Genomic DNA, 21,990 nt, shown 5'->3' with positions numbered 1-21,990 from the left:
TGTTTTTTTATGTATCACCAATAAATTATTGAACTGATTTATCTTTAAACATTTTTCATTTTAATTCGTGTATTACATTTTATTTACTCAAAACACAACACCATCATGTTCCTGCATTCCAAATAAACGAGTGTTAAGAGAGAAATGTTTGTAAATCATATCAAGTAATCTCTAGGCCGCACACAGAAATCTCCGCAATGTTTGGCATGAAACATATTTATAAAGAACCACCAATTGCTTCAAAGCAATGAAAAATTTATTTTCTCTTTATTCTCTTCATTGCTCGGGGCATCTTTAGGGTAATTTTTGTTCTCAAGTTATTTTCATTACTGTAATAATTGTGTTCTGTACTGTAACACCACATTGTTTTAAAGAAAAGGCCAAAAATGAAGGCAAGTAAGTATGATGCATAAAATTATATTTCAATATTTCAATTTTTTGCATTACAGTAATGAGAACTGGGGTGAAAATGGGATTAATTATCATAAAAAATGGCAAAAATCTTGACGGTCCTGAAACAGACTCGGCCAAAATATAATTTCTAATTTCTTTCCTTTTGGGATAATAAATGACATGGTCTCCCACATGCAGATTCTGTGTGGACCTAAGTTACAGAAAATTCAGTCTGGAACTGTTTACACTTTTCATGGCTATTACATCCACTCTGTTTAAAACACTTTCTTAAATATTTCATTTACTGGACAAAAATATAGTAACAAACAAACTAAGAAATAAACCCGAAGTCAAACACTGGCTTAATTTAAAGATGCTCTTTTGATGTATACCATACCTTGTGCATTTCATCTGAAAAAAAACAGTACAGAACTTAAATGAGAATGCGTATACATACTGTATAAAACCCTCCCAATAACAATTACGTAAGCATTCGGTATGATCGCTAATAGAAAGACATGAGCTTGAAAGTGTCACTTTAATACAGAAAATAAACCATGCGTCTATTGCAGCTGCTATAACGTATCAATGTGCTTTTACCCCAGTGCACATCAGAGTAAAGGCCAAATCACATTCAACCAGCGCACGCAAACACACACGTACACACACACGACTGCTTCCTCACAGATCAAAGCAGAATCGGCACAAACAGAACCTCACGTACGCACGAAACTCACCGTTAGCTTCAGGTTATAAATACTGATAGTGAGGGCACTTGCAATTATTATTGTGTATTCACTACAACTAGAACTCAGTCACCAATAATCATTAGACTATATTTCATCAAGAACACACACCGAGGCATATCACAGATTTCAGCAAAACGAAAACAAAAAAGTCCTCTTGTCCCTGACGTACACTAATGCTTATTCAAAGAGAGAAAGTAGAGAAGTAAGCCATGGCTATTCTACCGCCGGTCGAGATGTTCGTACAGAAGTTTGTTGTGCCCACTCCTATCACAAGCTATAGACAAAAGTTAACCAACGTTGTTTGTTTGATCTTAATAAAGTCCTAAAGTTTAGTACGAGTTCAGATATTAGAAACTGCAGCATCCGGTTGTCTGAGCAAACAACCGGTCAAGCTTGTGCCATCTCGGTTCGGCATTAGATTAGTTTGGGGAACAGCAATGAAACTAAAGGATTTGTTGGGGTTGATACCTTTAAGGTAGGATTTAATAAAAAAATGATATCTGTATCTTTACATGTGCAGACACACTTTACAAAGGCCCCTAAAAGGATTTGGACACTCGAGGCACATTTAAAAATGTTTAGATGTTATTTGAAAAAGGAAGAAACACATTTTATCTGAGGACTTTGTGAGAACAGAATTAACACACAAAGCGTTTTATAAATTGTGGCACATGTCTGTAATTCATTTCTGACTTCATACCTCCCCTAAAATGTCTGTGACACATTGCATTATAGCTTACAAAGTTTAAAGGTTTATTATCTAATCTATTCATGTTTTAAAGTGTGACTTAAGTGTCCGACTACTTTTAAAGGGCCCACGTATCTGCCGAGTCATTTTCTCTTATGTGATCCACCAGTTGCTCTAAAATATAAAGATTTGAAGAAATGTTATACATCTAGTAAAATCTGTTGACTTCATATATAATTTTGATCTATACAGTTTCTGTTGTTGCTGTCGATTAAGGCTGTTATCGATGAGGTTGCTTTATGGATAAAATCTCTCGGGAGTACAGTAACTCTACCTATACGTCTGCATTCATATTTCTACATACTGTATAGTTCATGGCTTACAAAAGTGCAAAAACTCACTTGCTATGTGAACCTGACAAAAAGTGCTCAGGGACAAAGTAATACTCAGAACATTTTCTCTATACAAGATAAATATGGCATGTCACATTTATGAATATATAATTCATATTAGCCTTTACATTGTTCTCTCATTGACACATATCTACACATCTCTATACAGTTCAGGGTATATACATAAGGGATAGTGTGGCACGGCATGAAGCACTTTGGAGGGCATGTGGCTGCGTAGAGACAATAGAAAATGCAAGGCGGTAGTCTTGGTAGTGTCTACTAAAAGTATGAAAATATCTGGGAGAAACGTCATTATGATATGACCCGTGTTAGGGCAAGAACGATATCTTTTTATGGATCAAGACAAATTAAATAGCTCCAGGGATCCCACACCTTTGGATAAATGAATTACTATGACTTCCATTTTTCCATTCTTCCATTCTTAACATATAATCTCAGCCTGACAAAATATATCAGAACCAAACTACAAATATTTGTGTAATCATTTGTATTACTACAGAAATATAGACTTTCCAAAATCCTTTTCTATGACATTTAAAGACTTCCAGTTTCCCCCTGCCTGGAATTCACACATTTACATTTTCCTGATATTTCTAAGTCTTTCGTGATCGTGGGAGCCCTGGATTTTCTACCACCTACCTAACTTGTTTTCTGGGACTGTTTAATATTGTACCGTAGCAGTTTTGTCACTGTATTATGAGCTGTTACAGCAACTGTATTACCCAACTATTAAAGGGATATTTTAGAGGCAAAACAAAATCTCCCCATGTTTTACTCACCCTCAAGGCATCCTGACTGAATATGACCTTCTTGAAGAATAATGCAGTTGGAGTTATAATACCACGGATAATTTTTCTTCCAAGCGGTAGAATGTTTTTTTAAGCTGTCAAAAAAGTACATCAATCAATCAAAAATCTGCTCGACATGGCTCTGTGGTCATAACAAAGGTGTTCTGATGCAAAGCGATGCGTTTGTTTAAGAGAATCCATATTGACAGGGCTATTAACGATAATGTCTAGCTTCTGTTACCCCTCTTCTGTGCATGAACCAGAGGCTTATTTTTCTAGCAAATGATAATGACGAATGCTCCCGCACAGAGAAGGGGGTATCCTATTGGAACAAAACGAAAAATGTTGCATTCGTCACCGTAACTTACGGAGGATAATGGAAGTTAGACATTAACACATCAATAGTGCTGTCAATATGGATATTTCTCTTAAACAAACGCATGGATTCGCTTCAAAATACCACAGAGCCAAGTCGAGCTGTTCTTTGATCGATGGATGCACTTTTTGGAGCTTAAAAAAGTTGCCCCCCATTCACTGCCATTCTACCACTTGGAAGAAAAATTATACGTGGTATTATAACTCTATGCATTATTCTTCAAGTAGTAAAACATGGGGAAATTTAGTTTTGCCTTTGTTTATTGTACTATCTTTGCTAAAGCGATATAGCGTGTAGGTTAGAGATATTGCGAAATCAGAAAGAGCTGACGTGACGGAGAGAAAGACCACATATGAGGCCCCAGCATTGCAAAATTAGACACAAATAAACCTGCATGCTATATGCCACCATTGTACATCTATAAAGAGTATATCCTTGGACCCTGTAGGGAAAGCAAAGAAGGCCTTAGATCCATATCCTCCAGCACAACAAAGTGTGTGAGGTTCCTCTGAAGTCAGCGAATTGCTTCCTATGTGCACTTGTATTGTAACTGCAGCTCCGATAAGGCAGAAATAAAAACATCCAAATAAAACGAAACCAACAACACAGACAGACACAATCGTCCGAAGAGAAACAGGAACACCAAACTCCAGGTTCCTCCAGTGGCGTTTTGAGCGAAATCCATTCTGTTGCGTTTTTATGAAACCTGTTGTGCGGTTTGCGTCTCCCATGTAGTGTCGTTGACCAGAAGAGGCGGGTCTCCGGGGTTCAGTTAGGGCGGTGTTTCACTTGGGGCGAGGCTGGCAAACTGCTGGGTGGGCTCAGGGGTTAAAGCGTGGTGCTCTGGCCCTCCTCCTCGGACTCCCCCTCCGGAGAGCTGACCGCGGCAAAGGACCTCCGACAGGGAACCATCCTGAACTCGTCCAGCAGGCTGTCCAGATTGACGTTGATGGAGGGGATTTCCAAACTGAAGTAATCTGCTAGAGGATCATGGGAAATGAGAGCGATGGCCAAGATGATGAAGCAACAAAGAGACATTAAAACATAGAGACGATGGAAGTGGCGATGAAGAAAATGTTGAAGAAGACAAAAGGAGAAAGCAAAAAGTAGATTCAGTTTCCAGGCCGCTGTTAGAGGCAAAGAAGCGAAGAGTGTTGCATCTGTTGCGACAGAGGAGCATATTAGAGCGTTTTCTGGGATTCTACATTGTTGGGCCATTGGGGAGGAAGATCAGATTTTTTTTATGTGAAATGTGTAGTGGTCTCTGGATATTGTGTAGCGTATAGAGGTCTCTACAATATTTCAATGTGAAGTTCACCAAAAAATTTAATTTCTTTTTCACAATCATTTAGCCAACTCGTCCTCATGTCATTCCAAACCTGCATGACCTTCTTTCTTCTGAGAGCACAACAGAAGATATTCTGAAGAATGTTGATAACCAAACAACACCTGCCCCCATTGACTTCCATTATGAGGACACAGAAGCACTGAGACACATCTCAAAATATCTTCTTTTGCGAAAGAGCCATATTCAGGTTTTGAACCACATGACGAATTTTTATTATTGGGTGAACTATTCTTTTAATATCAAGCACTATCGGTGTTGGGGAATGTTACCTTTATGGTTTGATCAATTAATGTGTCCTATACACAGAATTTGGAGGCAGTAAGTAAATCAACCATTATGTTTGGGGGGGAAAGAGACAAATAAAACATTTACAAAATAACAGTAACAGTAAAACATTAAGGTCAGTATCTAATGTGCGTTACCACAAACACTGACCACACTGACCCAAAAAACACCTCAACAACAAGATAACAAGATGGGTGCAAGGTGAACGTGAAAACAGCTAAAATATTGTCATTGGACTATGCAGACTTGTGAACTGTATTCTGATTGTGATGACCTCCCCTTTGCAAGAATGAAATGGACGCAGATGGAGTATTCACGGCTGTGTGGGGTGGGGGCAGGGGTAGAGAGTTTCACTGGCACCATTTTATGAACTCGAGTCACTGTTTACCTGGGCCCACCTATATATGAAGGCGGGCCTTTTGGGGCGGGGCATGAGAATATGGAGCAGGATATGAGGTCGGGCCGAAAGGCGTTGAGATGAACTTCAGAAGCGACGACGTTGGGATGCGCAATGCCGATCCGGGAGATAAGGCCGTAAGCCATGCACAGACCAGTCTCACACCATGCACAGACTACACTGACAAAATGGAGAAGCCCAAGACAGCCCTATGACCGTGAGAGAATGAGAGAGCTGGAGAGGGGAGTGTTACGATATGAGACAGAGCAAGGCTGCAGTAGGCCGCAGATTCAGCGACAGCACCAGCCCAGACGGCGTGTGTGAGATGAAGCTATGGCACGGGCACAGCAGGTTCTGGCTTACCCTAATGTCCCCCTCACACTCAGCCCAAACTCAGTCCCTGGCCTCACACAGCTGCAAGGTGCACAATGATGATAGGGGATAAAAGAGTCATACATCAATCAGTGCTCAGAAGAATGACTGACAGACAGGCCTCACATGAGAGAACATACATTCATAGCCACACAGCGGCCGCCAGAATGATACAAAGACAACTGAATCGACTTTAACTGGGGCAGGTACCCAACTTTAAAGGTGAAGCGTGTAGTTCGTGCATGTTAACATACAATTGACATCTGACGTGCTATCTGGCACTTATTATCACAGTGCCAGATTTAACTATTGTGATGTCCTATGGAGAGTTCACCCAAAAATGCTTTGACATCATTGACTACCATAGTATAATTATTGTATAATGTTTTGGTTCTTTTCAAACAAAATTAAAAGAATTTAGGAAAACAAACAGTTCTGGGGCACTTTTGACAACGTCACTTAAAACTAAAAGTTCTTGTTGTGAGACTATAGTAAATTTGTGGTTGCTATTGTTTTACCTAAAAAAATTTTTGCAATAAAACAATGGTTACATTTTGGAATTGGGGTTAACCCTCTGGTACTGTTTGGTCACCTCTGAAATATTGTTTTTCGTTATCGGAATTGAGCAAAAATTTGCCAACAACTACCAACTAAAATTATTTTTTTAGATTCGAAAAGACTAAATGGTCTTAAACAATTGTCAAACTTGTAGTCTTTAGTCAAAAATGACCCCCATAGGAACTGAAAATAGGGGGGAAATTGTTATGACTGGTTTTTATTTGATCAGAATGGTACATTCTTGTGACACATTTATGGAAACAAAATTAATGAATGTCTTAGGCAAACAGGTAAATTGGCATTTTTGCTCCTGACTGCTAGAGAAGATTAAAAATATAGGAACGATAATATATATTTTTTTATAAAAAAAGGATATTAAAAATATATACTTAAATTATTATTAATTATATTTTCTTCATTATTACATATAAAAAAATGGTTACATTGATTTATTTTTTTAAGATTCTTGTGTTCTGTCACTTTTGACCGGAAGGACAAGCCTATGAGTATGACCCCTAAACAAGGAGCACCAGAGGGCTACATATTTTAGTAACATTCAACCATATCATATTCATATCAACCAATAACGAATTATCACAAATATTGAACTGATTAAATCCTGACTTTATCGAGACATTTATGTAATAGTTCACCCCAAAATGAGAATTCATCATTTATTCACCATCTTTTCACTTCAAACCTGTATTACCTTCTTTCTTCTGCAGAACACAAAAGAAAATATTTTGAAGAAAGTTGTTAGCCGAACAGCACTAGCCCCCATTCATTTCTATTGTATGGACACAAAACGTCAATAGGCGCCAGTTACCGACATTCTTCAAAATATCTTCTTGTTTGTTCTTGAGAAGAAAGAAAGTCATTCAGGTCTGAATTGACAAGAGTAATGAGAACTATCACTTGCTACTCGCTGTAATGCTACAGAAATAGAAATCAAAAGACTGATGAAATGCTCTGTTTGTCAGTACCACAGTTATTGCATTTGATATTCTGTTTGATGGCACTGGAACTACACCGTTCACCTTTAAATGAACTGTACAGTTTGCCTCTAGGCTTAGCGTGAATTCCCTTTGTTTCCTTTTTTTGTACACACTTGTGTTGAATATGTTCTTAGGGATGCAACACTAACCATAAATACACTCAAGGATTATAGCTAAGGATTCCCCTGAATCAAAGACAAAAATGTCGAAGAACTTTTCATAGGAGACCCAGTTCCTTAAACTCCATCGTCTGAGTAGGACGGAGAGACAGACAGTTTGAGAGAGGGACGCTGGACCTCCATTCCTGAGGCGTGTTTACCTGTGGACATGCTCTCCCCGGGGGACAATCCGTCAAGTAGACCCTGCTCCAGGGGTTGGGGGACTGTAGGGGGGACGGTGGGTGGCTGGGGAGGAGGAAGGCTGGGTCTTTGCCTGGGCTTTGGGGTGGGCCTGGACTTTGTGAGTGTACCGGTCAGAGAGGGCGGAGAAGATAATGTATGGGGTCCCCCTAATGGGGTCTGGCCTGTGGAAGAGGCGGGCGCGTGTCCAGGAGGACAGCCCAGACCGTAAGGAGAAGGAGTATTTGGGGGAGTGGGGGACAGGCTAACCGGAGACGGCTGACCTGTGGATTGGTCTGACATCCCCCCTGACTGGCCGTATGGAACCTTGGGTGGCACAGGGGCGAGTTTCTTAGAGGCTGTAGAGAGAAAGAGAGAAAACAAAACCAAGATTGCATGACTGTATTCTTCAATAATTGTACAATTTTACAATTAGTACAATTCAGATCTAGTTGTAAAAAACAGGTTGTAATGTAAATGCATGTGTAAATAAACTAACTAAACTAAGTTAACTAACTTGACTAACAATGAGAAATATAGTTTTCAGCATTTATCTTTGTAATGTCAAAACGTTTGATTTTCAAAATAAAGATGAATAAATGCTGAAAAACTAAGTTCATGTTAGCTAGTCTAACTTTATTGCGAAATGTTACAAAAATGTTATGGAGAATTGGCTAATGTTTTAATGTAGTTTTTTAATGTTGGTTTTAAAAAATAATGTGAGGCATTTGAATCATTTATTGAATCAAAGGTATTTGTACTGTTACACTGCTACAGATTACTGCACAGATGGGAGTTAAAATCAAGTAAAAACAGGGCCAAAACAATCAATTTCCGTATATCTAATGATCAATATGATTAAACATAAAACCCGATGAGACGAACCATTGCGTAATGTGAGGGGGCTCTGCTCGGCCGAGTGGGGTGACTGGCTATTGCTTTGCTGACCGCAGACAGGGGGCACTGTTGCTCCTGAAGCCTGCATTGACTTGTGACCAATCACAGGAGAGAGCTCCTTGCTCTTCAGAGTGCTGAGGACAGAAAGACAAGCATCACTGCCAGCCATCAATCTGCACCCACGGTCTCATTAATGACTTACAATGTGAAAGGACCCCTCATGCTCCCCCGTTCCTACTACTGAGAAAACACGCTGCTGCTTTATTTATAGCTGAATATATGATACACAATAAATATTTAACATGTAGACACTACGACTTCCCCAATGTTATTACAGCATTTAGCCAAAAATGGTTCGTGCTATGATTCTGGGAAAACACAGACTGACAAATGGTGCATTAAAAATTATTCTTAAAATTTCAAATATTGATTTAATTAAGAATGAGAACTAGTACGGTTGAACTTTAGAGAATAGGAGAATGTTTTGTGTGTTTTTGAGTTGTGTTTCTTAGCTTAATGACAAACATTTGAAGATATATTCTCTCATTACCTTATTTTAATTTCAATTAAATGTGTCTTTTTAAAGATGTCTAGACATGTTATTGAGAAACAATATTGATGAAGAAAAGGATTGTAACATTTATAAAGTGTAATAGTAAACGTCCAAAGTTGCCAGCATCACAAAAACTCCCATTTGCTCTGGTGTGGGTGTGACAATCATGTGAAGGTGGATTTACAGCAAGTGTCTTTCTCATCCACGTCAGAGATTGGGTGTCCTTGCCTAACAAGCATGTATCTTTAATAAAACAGAGCGTTTGGAGCTTGTTTTTCACTCTGACAGCTCTATTCAGACACCTCTCTGCTATACTCTGGGGATGATAAATGTGTTTCTCTGTGCACACATGGACATATGAGTCCTCTACATCTATATCTGTGTAGACAGAGAAACATCCGCTGTATCTCTGTGGCTATGTTTGGAATGAATCCACCACATCTATGACTCAATTATATCTCCTGCATTGAGTCTTTTGAATGAAGGCTCATGAGGTCAGATGGGGTTAGGGAAACCACACAGTCTTGACCTGAGACGCGGTCAACACAATTAGTATAACAGTTGACACTGTACATACTGATGCAGGGCACTCCTAATAAAGATCTTTTGTGATCTTTATTACATTGATGGTATCTGCATGTGCGCGGCAAGCGATGGGAATTCGTTTCATTCCAGTGACATTTCTACAACCCTTTCAACAAAGAGGAGATCCAAAAGCAAAGCACTCATATACACAATTCCTAACTCAATTAAATGTTTGGCCCACATTACTATGCTGTGAGTAGCCTGTCTTGAAATTCTAGTTTGATAAGTAAATGTCATTTGAGCCTTATGGAAATTAAAATACTGTACATTTTCATGTGGTCTTAGAGTACAAATTATAATCAATAATTGTCGTATAAAAAGTTTTAAATATCGATTAATATGAATGTAAATTAAATATAAAATAAATTGTTATATTAGAACAAAACACAGATCGGAAGTTAACTCCGGGCCAGGTGCGTACGTCTGATGAAACCGTCTATAGCACCAAAATGTTGACATTTCAAAGCTAATTTCAGAGCTTGAGAAGTGTGAGTTCCCCTTCAGTGGGCCTCTCGACAATGTGTTGAGGAAGATGGCGGCGGTCATTCACTTGTCCTTTGTTCTTCGGAAACTGTTTGACACATGCTGTCTTATTTTTTACGTCTTCGAGACTTCAAAATTCCTGCCGGATTTCCGATGCAGAGCAGCAGACCGCTGACCACAATATCCTCCGGACGTTGCGTTGGACAGCCGAAAGCAGGTAAATCAACAGAGACGTAAACCTCCCCGGGGGTCTGCCCTGTGCGAGGTGACCGCACTGTCAGCCACCGAACCGGCCTCCCCCGGCATGGTGAAGCAGATGTCCCTCTTGTCCTGCTGTCGAGGTTCTTGGGTGCTTGGCAGCGCACCAGCCCTTCACGCTGGCTAGAGAGGCGATCTGTCTCGGTTACATTTACATTTAGGCATTTGGCAGACGGTTTTATCCCAACAACCAAGATGTCGGCCGGGTTTTACAGCCCGTACTTCTTCGTGCCCAAAAAAGGGGGGGGGGGGCTGCGCCCCATTTTGAATCTGCGCCTCCTGAACAAGCACCTGCACAAGCTGCCGTTCAGGATGTTGACGCAGAGGTTCAGTTAGTCACCAGGATTGGTTCATGGCAATCGACCTAATGGGAAATGTACTTTCATGTCTCTATTCTCCTTCGACACCGGCCGTTCCTGCGGTTTGTGTTCGAGGGAAGGACGTATCTGTACAGGGTCCTGCCCTTCGGTCTGGCCCTGTCTCCACAGGTTTTTACCAAACTTGTGGAGGCTGCCTTAGCTCTCCTCATCTCGACGACTAGCTTATTTTAGCACACTCGTGAGATGTGTTGTGTATGTACAGGCACTTGTGCTCCGGCACCTAGACCATCTGGGCCTTCGGGTCTACTGGAAAAAGAGCAAGCTCTCCCCCCTGCAGAGCTCCTCTTATCTCGGTATGGAACTAGACTCTGTCCATATGTCAGCACGTCTCACAGTCGGTGCTGAACTGTCTGAGGTTGATCAGGCGGAATCGCTCGACTCCGCTGAAAAACTTTCAGAGGCTCCTGGGGCACATGGAGTCCTCGACAGGGGTAATCCCTCTCAGGTTAATGCGGCCGCTTCAGCACTGGCTTACAGAGTCGGGTTCCCTGGACGGCGTGGCACGCCGGCACCAGGCAGATTATGGTAACGCCTCAGTGCCTTCGCACTCTCAGACCAATGGTCAGATTTGAACTTTCTGATGACAGACTCCTCCCTGCAAGGGTGGGGTGCGGTATGCATTAGGCACGCAGTATCGGGTCGGTGGACGGGTCCCCGACTGCGGTGACATATCAACTGCCTGGAGTTGCTGGCAGTCCTTCTGGCTCTGAGGAGGCTCCAGCCCCTCATTCAGGACAAACAGAATCAGAACAATCAGAACAAGCTTTATTGCCAGGTGTGCTTACACACACAAGGAATTTGTCTTGGTTACAGAAGCTTCCAGTACACAAGTAAGGTTACAAGACAAGTAACAATCAACAAAGGCAACGAAAGTACAGAATAAAAATAAAAGTTAAGCACACAAAGGTGAAAGTGCAGTGTGACAGAAGAGCTCCAGAATTTTTGTTTAGAATATACAAGTTATAAGTTTATATACATGAGTTTATATATGTGAAATGTCAGAGGGAAAGTATTGCACACATTTATTGCACTGTAGGGTGTATGATATGTATATACAGATTCTATGAGATATCTACAGGTGTTTAAAATATACACATTTTAAGGTGCTATATACGAAAAATCTGGCACAAAAAATATTGCACACATTTATTGCAAAAGGTGAACATTTAACTGTTCATGAGGTAGATGGCCTGAGGAAAGAAGCTCTTCCTGTGTCTGGATGTTTTAGTGTCCAGACACTTGCTAGTCCGGTCTACAGCACGACTGCTGTGGCATACATCAATCGCCAGGGCTGCATACGCTCACGGCAGTTGTCACAACTTGCCCGATACCTCCTCCTTTGGAGTCAGCAGGTCCCTGCGGGCCACGTTTCTCCCAGACAACCTGGACCAGACAGCCGATGCTCTCTCTCATCAGGAAATGTCCCGCAGAGAGTGGCGACTCCACCCCCGCGCAGTCCGGCTCATGTGGGAGCAGTTCGGAGTAGGCACAGGTGGACCTGTTTGCCTTCCCAGACTCCACCCATTGCCCGCTCTGGTACTCCCTGACCGAAGGCCACCTCGGCACGGATGCCTTAGCACACAGCTGGCCGCGGGAACTTCCTACAGCAGAATCTAGAGAGTAATCTCTCCCCATCCACGCTGAGAGTATATGTAGCCGCTATTTCCGCACATCACAATCTCGTGGAGGATAATTCTTTCGGTCAGCACGACCTGGTCACCAGGTTCCTCAGGGGCGCAAGAAGGTTGAATCGGTACCCTCTTGGGACCTTAACATGGTCCTGCAGGGCCTTGGTACGGCCCCGTTTGAGCCCCTCAGAGATGCCAGTCTTACTCAAGACTGCACTCTTGAAGACCCAACCTGCAGTTTGAAACCTGCGCCTCTATCTGGATCAAAAGCTCAGAGCAGCTCTTTGTCTGTTATGGGGTGAGGCATCCGGGGAGGGGGAAAAGATCGCCCGTGCCTGCTGGCAGTGAGAGCCCACTCCATTCGGAGTATGGCCTTCTCGTGGGCACTGGCACAGGGCGCGTCTCTGGCAGACATTTGCAACGCTGAGGGTTGGCCTACGCCCCATACCTTCGCAAGGTTTTACAAACTCCATGTGGAACAAGTGGCAGCCCATGTCCTGAACGCCACCGCCATTTAGGATGGGCTCCTGGTTTGGGCGTACACCTGCGAAAGTGCCTTCTCACCTCCTCAGGTGAGACTAGTGCGCTATTTTAGCCTCCCTACTTTCCCCCTCTCAGGGCGAAATACAGGCATTCCATCCATCACTAAGCATTGGCATTTGGTAACAGACTGGGCGGAGCTGTCTGTTGGAACCAGGTCCAGTACTGGTAGAGTCATCCTTAGTCAGGTAGACCCCTATACTAGGACAAGTGCCCCATACGTAGTGACTCCCCTCTGGGTCCTCACTCCTGGTTTCCTGATTGGTGAATCTCTGACCTCCCCACCGGTGATGGTCCCACCTAGATTTGGCCTCCTACTCGGGCTGACACCTTTTGTCGCATGTTGTTCTTCCCACCGGTGAGACCATGTTAGTGTCTCCACATGTAACCTCCCCTCTGGGTAGGATGTGGCCTCCGTAAAACACTCTAAAAACGAGAAGAGCAGTATTTCCCCAGTATCTTGGAGATGATAGGTTCTTAAGATCAAACCCAATCAGTCTCTCAACACAACGTTTTCACAGTTCCTTATAGACTGTTCCATCGGAAGCGCACACGCCTGAGCCCCAGTAAACTTCCAGTTTATGTTTGTGTCTAATAACACAACTTTTAACAATTTTATTTACTTTTTGTTAATATTAATTTGTATTATTATTTTATTGAATAATAATTGTATTAAATACAAGATTTGTTGAATTTTATTGTGTGTTCATTTTATTTAATGTAGTTTAATAAAACGGTTCTTGTTTTCAGGCATTTAAAGAAACCGGTACATTGTCATGTGAAACTGTCTATAACAAAAATAAAAAAATTCGGACAATAAATAAGTAAACAGAAACTAGGCTGTCAGACGATTAATCGCAATGAATCGTATCCAGGAGAAAAAGTTTGTGTTTACATAATATGTGTTTGTCTACTGTGCATATACATTTTGTATTAATAATCATACATATTTAAAAAGATTTACATTTATGCCTTTGTCAGACACTTTTATCCGAAGCTACTTTAATTGTATTGCACTATACATTTGTTTCAGACTGTGTGTAATCCCCTGGGATCGAGCCGATGACCTTGGCGTTGCTAGTGCCATGCTCTAACCACTGAGACACAGGAAAACACTAGCATCGAATCCGAAATGTAAATGTCACTGTGCTTTATATCCAGAAAAATGCAGATCTTTTATTTATTTTTGTGTTTATATTGCAGGCTGGCCCTCCCCATTTTTATCACATACAATTCAGTGGCTAAACGTGTTTATGTATATCTATAGGCCTAAACGTCTCGGTTCCCTGATGGAGAGAACGAGACGTTGTGTCGAGACTGACAGAATGGGGTTTGACTTGAGAACATATCTACAATTCTACTTTGAAAAGGCCAATGAACTTGGCGAATGTGCCCATTCATTCACCCTTTTGGGCTGAGGAACTTGAGATGCACTCTCGTTCGCTGCAGCGGGCCAGCACATCGCTCGTGGCATGATGGACACAATGTCTCATTTCCTCCATCAGGGAACTGAGGTTACATACTTAATAGAGACGTTCCCTTTCTGTCGGTCTCTCGACGTTGTGTCTAGACTGACAGAATGGGGTCCCTGTCGAAAATGCCACTGTGCTGCCCCAAGTCACGATTTATGGTGGAATGACACTGACCGGCCTAGGTGAGTCACGAATGACCGTCCTCGCGAATCGTAACCATCCAGTGGTGTAGTAAGACATCAATTTGTGTAGTCACGACGAGAGGTTGCTCCTCTATAGGGGAGTCCCTGTTTAGGTGAGCTTGACGTGCACTGCCGGGAAACTGGCACCAGGGCGAAACGCGGTTCCCCCGTGTTCCGTGTCCAGGAATCCGGCCATGAACTGCGGGGAAGGTAGTGCAGTGCACCCCGGACCCCGATGTTCACGGCGGTCCGGGCAAGCACGGCTGACATCTCCACGTCGGCCTCGTCCTGGGGACGACCGGCCGTAGCTGGGAGCTGCAGAGAGTCCTCAGCGTCTGATGTCAGGAATCCTCCACCCGATTCTACGGCATCCGATTCTACACCCCATGGCGTGGATCCGCTATGGGACTGTCTGGCGATGCCCATAGGAGATTCTGTGAGGGTACGCCCACCGGGACTCCCATATCGCCACTCGCCGCCGGCTTTTTAGCCGCTGTCGGGCAGGAAGCAAATGGTGTCGTCGCTGTGTCCAATAATACCATTAACACGAACGCTACTTCAGTATGTGAGGTCTGGCTCGAAGATGGTGCGGTCGCACCCAAGACTACAGCGCGAGACATGCCTGGCGACATGTGCACGCTGCAGGGGAATTAGCTCTTTTAGAAATATTATCTTTTAAGACACCTCCGACCAGCTACTGAAACGCCCAGGGGAATCGCAAACGCCAGGACGAGTTCCGCTGCTCTGCGTCATAGATCCAGTAGGAAGAAACGAAGATCGCTCAGCATAAGCCTCGCAGGTTCAGACGAACAAAAAGGTGAATGAATGGGCACACCATCTTCCCTTTTATTCCGGTATGTACGGGGCAGAGTCTGGCATGCCGTCCCATTCGCCAAGTTCATTGGCCTTTTCAAAGTAGAATCGGAGATGATAGGTTCTCGAGTCAAACCCCATTCTGTCAGTCTCGATACAACGTTGAGAGACCAGCAGAAAGGGAACTAGTGATAATGACTGATTTTAATATATACTGTAACTAAGCTCATGACGCAATACTCTAATAAACAACACATCGCATTTTTTATTTAGATGGAACGTTCAGTAGTGAGTCAAATGTGCTAATTAACAATCAACATCCCAAGGGTTTACAGTATTCCTCAAAATGCATTCTGGGATTTCCTGTTTTCCAAAGCTATTTTTAAGAAAAGTAACATTTTGTGTCTTCTTTTTTGGAACAGTTTTCATGTTGGGTACAGATCAGTAGTTGCAGGACAAGAGCTCCTGTCTATGTATGTGCACATCAGGATTACTATGACACTAAAGCAACAGAACTGATGATGCAGCATTTGACACAACATCAACTATAAATAAATTCATAAGCATCTATGTAACCATATGAATCCCTATTTATTTCTACTTGAAGGATCCACTTTCACTAATGCCAGTACCATCCTCAGTTGCTAAGCAACCTCAGGTTTTCCTTGACAATGAGAGTGTAAGAAAATCTGAGGTATGGGATTGAAAAAGCAATAATATTACAAAGAAAGTTCAAATCAAAAAGGAGCCAGCACAGAGATCTCTAAGGTGAGCACTCGGACAGTGTGGGGCGGGGTGGCTGCAGGCAGGTGGTATTTACCTAGTCAGCCTGGGGGGTCCTCTGTCGCGGGCACACGGACAGGCAGCCCACGGTGGGGGGGCGGAGGAGGGGAGGCTAGGGGGGTTTCCGAGGGACGTGTCGTGGCGGGTCAGCACTAGAGGAGTTTTAACGTAGAGGGGCGAGGCATTGGCATCAGGCGGCGCGGCATGCAACATGTCACAGAGGGGGCCATGTCTGGGGAAGTGCAGGCAGCTAGGTTTGGGGTTAGAGTTGATATCAAGTGAGGAAGAGGAAGACGAGGAGGAAGAGGATGGGGGTGGCTGGGGTTGGGGCTGTGGGGGACTGAATCCGGCCCAGCGCAGGGGTTGAGGCGGGGAGCTGGGAGGCTGGGACTCAGGGCCGGGGGCTGCGGGCCGAGCGCAGGGAGGTGGTTTGGGGTAGAAATGATGAGGGGCAGTGTGAGAGGAAGAGGAAGGGTAAGGGGGAGGTGGCCGCTCCTCCACCTGGGACGAATAGACATGTGAGGAATCCGGCCGATTGGGCGACACGTCGTCTGAGCTGCAGATATTGAAAACAATAAACAGCAAACACAGGAGAGAGAGCTCTGGTCAGCTGCACACGCATGACAGCGCAACAGGAAGTGGATTTTTTATAAAGCTCCAGCTGAGGCTCTCTAATGTTACACAATATTTAAAAAAAATCTCAGGTTCCTTTTGTCTTTGCATGTTCGCCCAAGCTGATATGAGCCAGTTTAGCACGCAGCAATGAGCGGCAGGTTTAGCAAACAGCAAGCTTAGCAACGGAAAACAGGCGCAAGGAAAGGCTTCCAGTTCCATTGCGAGAAAAAGCAAAGCAATGCATTAAAACCAGAAATGAAATTACACTGAAAATTACCTTGTGTCTGCGCACTGCACCAGGTCAAGAAACATGTCTAATAAAACCCCCAAACTCTAATCTGAACATCGCAGAGAGAATTTAATGAATACAGTAATCCAACTAAAGCTAGCACTAAAACCGAGGTCTCCAAATATGATATCCCAGAGCAGTTAAACACAGACACAAAAACCCTTTCATTGCCTGAAAGAGTCTCATAGGGGGAAGGTAAGCCAGTCAAATCATAAGCTGTCACATGACCCTACTGCAATGACTGAATCATGGTATGACCTTCACATCAATAATGCATCACCTCACATATAAGCATATGGTTGTATTATTGGTGACATTACATGAATGGCACACAGCAATAGTTCTTTACATTCATGTGATGATATCAACCCTCTCTAAATATCATACAGGCCACACACACACACTTCGGAATGAATTGGAATTAGCTAGTGTGAACATGGCCATATTACTTTTGTAATAACTAAAGAAGTATCACTGCTATTATTTAGTGATATACAGAAGACAGTTTAAGCAAAATGATAAGTTTAAATAATAAGTAGAAAAGCATGAAAAAGCAGAGGTAATGATGTCATTAATATGCAAATTAAAGCAAGAGATGAAACAGTTACTTGCTGAATAGAAAACATACATAGTTTTATTCAATGGCGGTTACACTAGACTTTTCCTTCCACTAACTTACATGTATACATATGTGAATGCGGTAGACTGGAAACCAAAAATTGCATTTCGCTGTGTTCCAAATGTCAAGTTTGGTGAAGTTTGACCAGTGAATTGATGATGTGTGACCCATAGATCTAAATAACTAGATGCCTCATTAAACGTTCCAGACATGTAGACATGTCCGCCATCTTGGAACGGCCCACTGACATCACTCACAGTTTGCGAGAAATCCAGAACACTGCAAAGCCATGTAAAATGGGATACCCCACACTTACAAAAAATGGGATACCCTTAAGTGGTTCTCATGTGTTAGTTGAGCAAATACAGTGTTTGAGATTACACTTCAGTAAATACGTTTTCATAATCATACACACATATAACTATAATGGCAAATGCACAGTCAGCTTGCTCCCGAGTGTTAACGGACCGGAGTGTCATGGTTGCCAGATCATCACGAGACTAATGTCCCTAGTCTAAATAACCGAACTTAACTTTCATAAATAAAACTTTCGTCTTTAAATTGACAGCTAAATAACTAAATTCTTCCCCTCCTAACGAGTAACCCAATTCCACAGGAAATCCACAGAATTGACAACGCAGACAGGCTCGCACCAACAGGCTCGCACCAATATTGCAGACGACTTACGTATATCGGCTCATAGAAACAGTTGCTAATGTGGCATCAAGGTATTTATATCTTTGGCGTGACTAATAGAAGAGTAATACAAAGTTGTAATAAAAAGTTACAACAGTAATGATAATAGGTTGAAATCCTTGATGTGTAAATAAAAACACATTCTATTAAGGACTAGGAGAGAGCGGGGACGAAAGTAAAATTATTCAGAACAATTTCATTTTAAAAGAGAATTTTTCAGAAGGAGATGTATTTGTGCTGTGGTCCGTAACTCAAAAGTGTGGTCTAGCAATACCAGGTGGTATGTTGTTTAAATGTTGAATGACTTTTGTATAATTTCACTTTGAAGATAAATTGCACATTGTTACTTTCGATCCTATCAGTAGAAAGTAACACACATGTGGGTCAAAAGCACCAATATTAGCTAGATTGTATTTCTTTTTAAATCTCAGTTGTATTACACGTTTAAAAAATAACCCGATAGTACAAACTTGAATTGTTTCGAACATTTTATGATTGGCAATGTCGATGCATTTTATACAAAATTTGAACACTATGAACAATATGAAAATTTAATGAAATTAAATCAGAAAAATCTAGATACATTAGCAAAGGGCTTTCGTCCCGACAAAAACCCCTGACATTTAAATCCGATTTACTTTTATAATGAAAAACTTCAGGATGTGTTACGACACTGAATCACCTGTCGATTGATCATTACTGTGACACAAGAAACGAGAAACGCAACTTGTAATTAGAAAAAATGAACAGCTTCCGAAATTCCCTTTCCGTTCTCGAAAACTGTTCTGGACCTAACCATGGAAAACGATGACGGTATCACGTGATATTTGGCAGCAAGGACAAAGGTTGGGTGCTGAACGTGACGTCAAAGCTAGGAATGCAAATGTAGTCAGGGCTCTGAGTAAATCGCTATGTTACTTTCGTCCCTGCTCTCCCCTACTATGGACACACCCATGTAAACAAGCCTCTGCCTAGAAATTACGCTTTTTGAAAGTCTAGTGTGACCGTGGAATTACAGTTACAGCTGCAATCCGTAACTTTTGGCTCTATATCGCCATCTCTATGTGAAATTGTAGGTTACTTTACAAACTTATGTCAAATGTGGTCAAACTGACATAACTGATATAAACATATAATACAACAAATGTATCTCCTCAATAACACATGTCTGTTCATTTATGACCAAAAAGTTACGGATTGCATCTTTAACTTACCTTGTTCTATAGCTTCACATGAAATGTCTTAATATATTGAAATGAAAATGAAAAGCGTTAGAGGATGACATGAATCATGTGTCTTACCTGCCCCTGTCTCCGAGAGGAGGAGTGGGGGTTGGAGATGTAGCCAGCTCACCGGACTGTTCTGTGATCAGGGTGTCAGCAGGAGAGCCGGGAGGCTGCCCGCTGGGAGGGGTGGACGAGGCTTTGCGGGCCAGCGTAGAGGAACCTTTCGTCTTTACCCAAGACGTGTCCATCACTCTGACACCGACACTGCCCATAGAAAGATTACAATGTAGTCAGTTACTAATGCACAAATCAACTACACAACCACAAAACACTGGAAAACAAACAAAATAAATTACAAACGCTCTGAGCCATGATGCTAACCACAAAATTACCCACTCAAGGTATGATGTTACTTCTGACCCACATAGGGAGATAAAACATATTTCCATAGAATTGTCCCTTTATGTTGCTGTGTTTTAAATAAAGTATGAAGTAACTATTGTTGTTACTATAACTAATGTTATTACTTTAGGCACTATTCGGTAGTTAAGTGGTGACCTAAGAAATACAGTTTCCGGGTCCAGGCATCTGTTCATTTCAAGCTGGCTACACCTTAAACAGCTGTTAATGAGCACTGTTTACCCATATCGCATATTTAAGCGGAGCTTTTATTAACTGACAGTATACATTGCAGTCTCCAGGCTTATGGTATGTACGACATCAATATTTGAATAAATTATGAAAAATGAATCACCATGTGGGATTCGATGATAAATTTCAGGATTGTGTTTTTCAGATAGTTTTACGGATCGCAATGAATGTATATTAGCATTTTTTGTTGTTTACCTACAGCATCTTATTGAGCGTCTGGAACCGGAAAGAGTATATGACCTTCCATACAGTATATGGTGGTGTGTGACGTCTGACTAACCAACCGTATAGGCAAATTTAATACAAATAAAAGTCATCCTGCATCACCCATTCAAGGACCATGGTTTCAGAATATAAGAACTAGCCGCTAATCTGATACATGATCGGTGAATTGTTAAACATTATATATGACGGGTAGATTCATATTGATAAGAGATATAAAAAATGCAACTAAAACAAAGAATATATAAAAAAAAGGATGAGAACCGTACCTTTGAATTTTCCTAATGCTGCTTTAATGGGGTAAAAGTTTAGAGCAAACACAGTGAGCACATGTAACATTACTGTGTGTTAACAGTAAATGAAACGAGGGGGAAAGCAGCTGAATAAGAACTCTACTCTATCATGCTGTGGTGGGCACATGTAGTTTGGGGAATCAGGGCGGTCCGGAGGTGAGAACGTGTCAGCCAAAATGAGCAGCCGGCACTCTTTCCTACTGTGAGACTAATGAGCCTCATTAACTCTAATTTTGTTTACCCGGAGTGCTTTGGACATAAACAACGAGACGCCCAGCCTCTCCTTTAACACAAGCCTTTAACCATGAAATCAACTGATGCTTCTTTAAAGCCACAATATGGAACATTTGCTCACGGTTCCCCCATGTGGTAGATAAGCGCAATTGTCTGTTACCAGTGTCGTAAACACTGGCGCTGTATAGGCTTCCCCATGGGCAGTGCAATACGCGCAAGTTTGTTGACTAAGCTGATGGAACAGAAACGATGAACGAATGCAGAAGTGTTGTTTGGGAACTCTTCCTCAGGCAGGGGTGGACGGGGCTGTGAACTGAAATCATTTTAGAGAATTTTTTGAAGCTCGGATAAAATACTACAAAGTGTTGCTTTAAATGATAGACCATGTGGAAACAATTTCTCTCTGCTTATGAAATCTGGGTATTATTGACAATCTGAAAGATGTATATTATAAATCACATTTTTCTTACCATTAAAATTTTCTACAAATGTCAAATAGAAAAAGTCACCGTTGGCTGTTCTATACTAATCTTAATGTATAGAGAACCGCGATATCTTGGTAAAGAACTACACCAGCACTACATTTGCCAAGGCGGTTTTGCCAGAGAGCAATATTTCTGTCAGGGTGTCTGGATTAAGATACTGACTAACAGAAGTTCCAGCCTCTTCCGCCGTATGCTGTATTTTTCCACCTGCTGGAGCATTGCAGGTGGCATGAGTCAGAGCCTGGCACATCTGCCACGTGTCTCTGTCGATAGCAGCAGAAATCCAGCCCCCTCAGTGAACGAGAGCTGCGGCCCTCCTTCAACACTCCTTCCACGTTACCATGGAGACCGTGGCAGCCCATCAGCCTGAGACTAGCTCTATTTAA

At 42.2% G+C, this 21,990-nt stretch overlaps 1 protein-coding gene across 1 annotated transcript in view; it reads right to left on the bottom strand.

The window, feature by feature from the left end:
- Positions 1–4,235: 4,235 nt before the first annotated feature.
- arhgap44a (Rho GTPase activating protein 44a) overlaps positions 4,236–21,990 on the bottom strand; it is a gene marked incomplete at both ends in the record, with an annotated part of 47,860 nt that continues 30,105 nt past the window's right edge. Inside the window, 6 exons of the mRNA XM_079457409.1 lie at positions 4,236–4,387; positions 7,682–8,059; positions 8,586–8,731; positions 16,312–16,830; positions 19,795–19,983; positions 20,862–20,882. Coding sequence (XP_079313535.1) covers positions 4,236–4,387; positions 7,682–8,059; positions 8,586–8,731; positions 16,312–16,830; positions 19,795–19,983; positions 20,862–20,882 — 1,405 coding nt within the window. The remainder of the gene's footprint in view (positions 4,388–7,681; positions 8,060–8,585; positions 8,732–16,311; positions 16,831–19,794; positions 19,984–20,861; positions 20,883–21,990) is intronic.

The sequence above is a fragment of the Barbatula barbatula genome (genome assembly GCF_947034865.1).
Source record: "Barbatula barbatula genome assembly, chromosome: 5".
In the NCBI taxonomy this organism is placed as follows: Eukaryota; Metazoa; Chordata; class Actinopteri; order Cypriniformes; family Nemacheilidae; genus Barbatula; species Barbatula barbatula.
The sequence above is the reverse complement of the archived record's forward strand: the minus strand, read 5'-3'. Positions and strand labels throughout refer to the sequence as shown.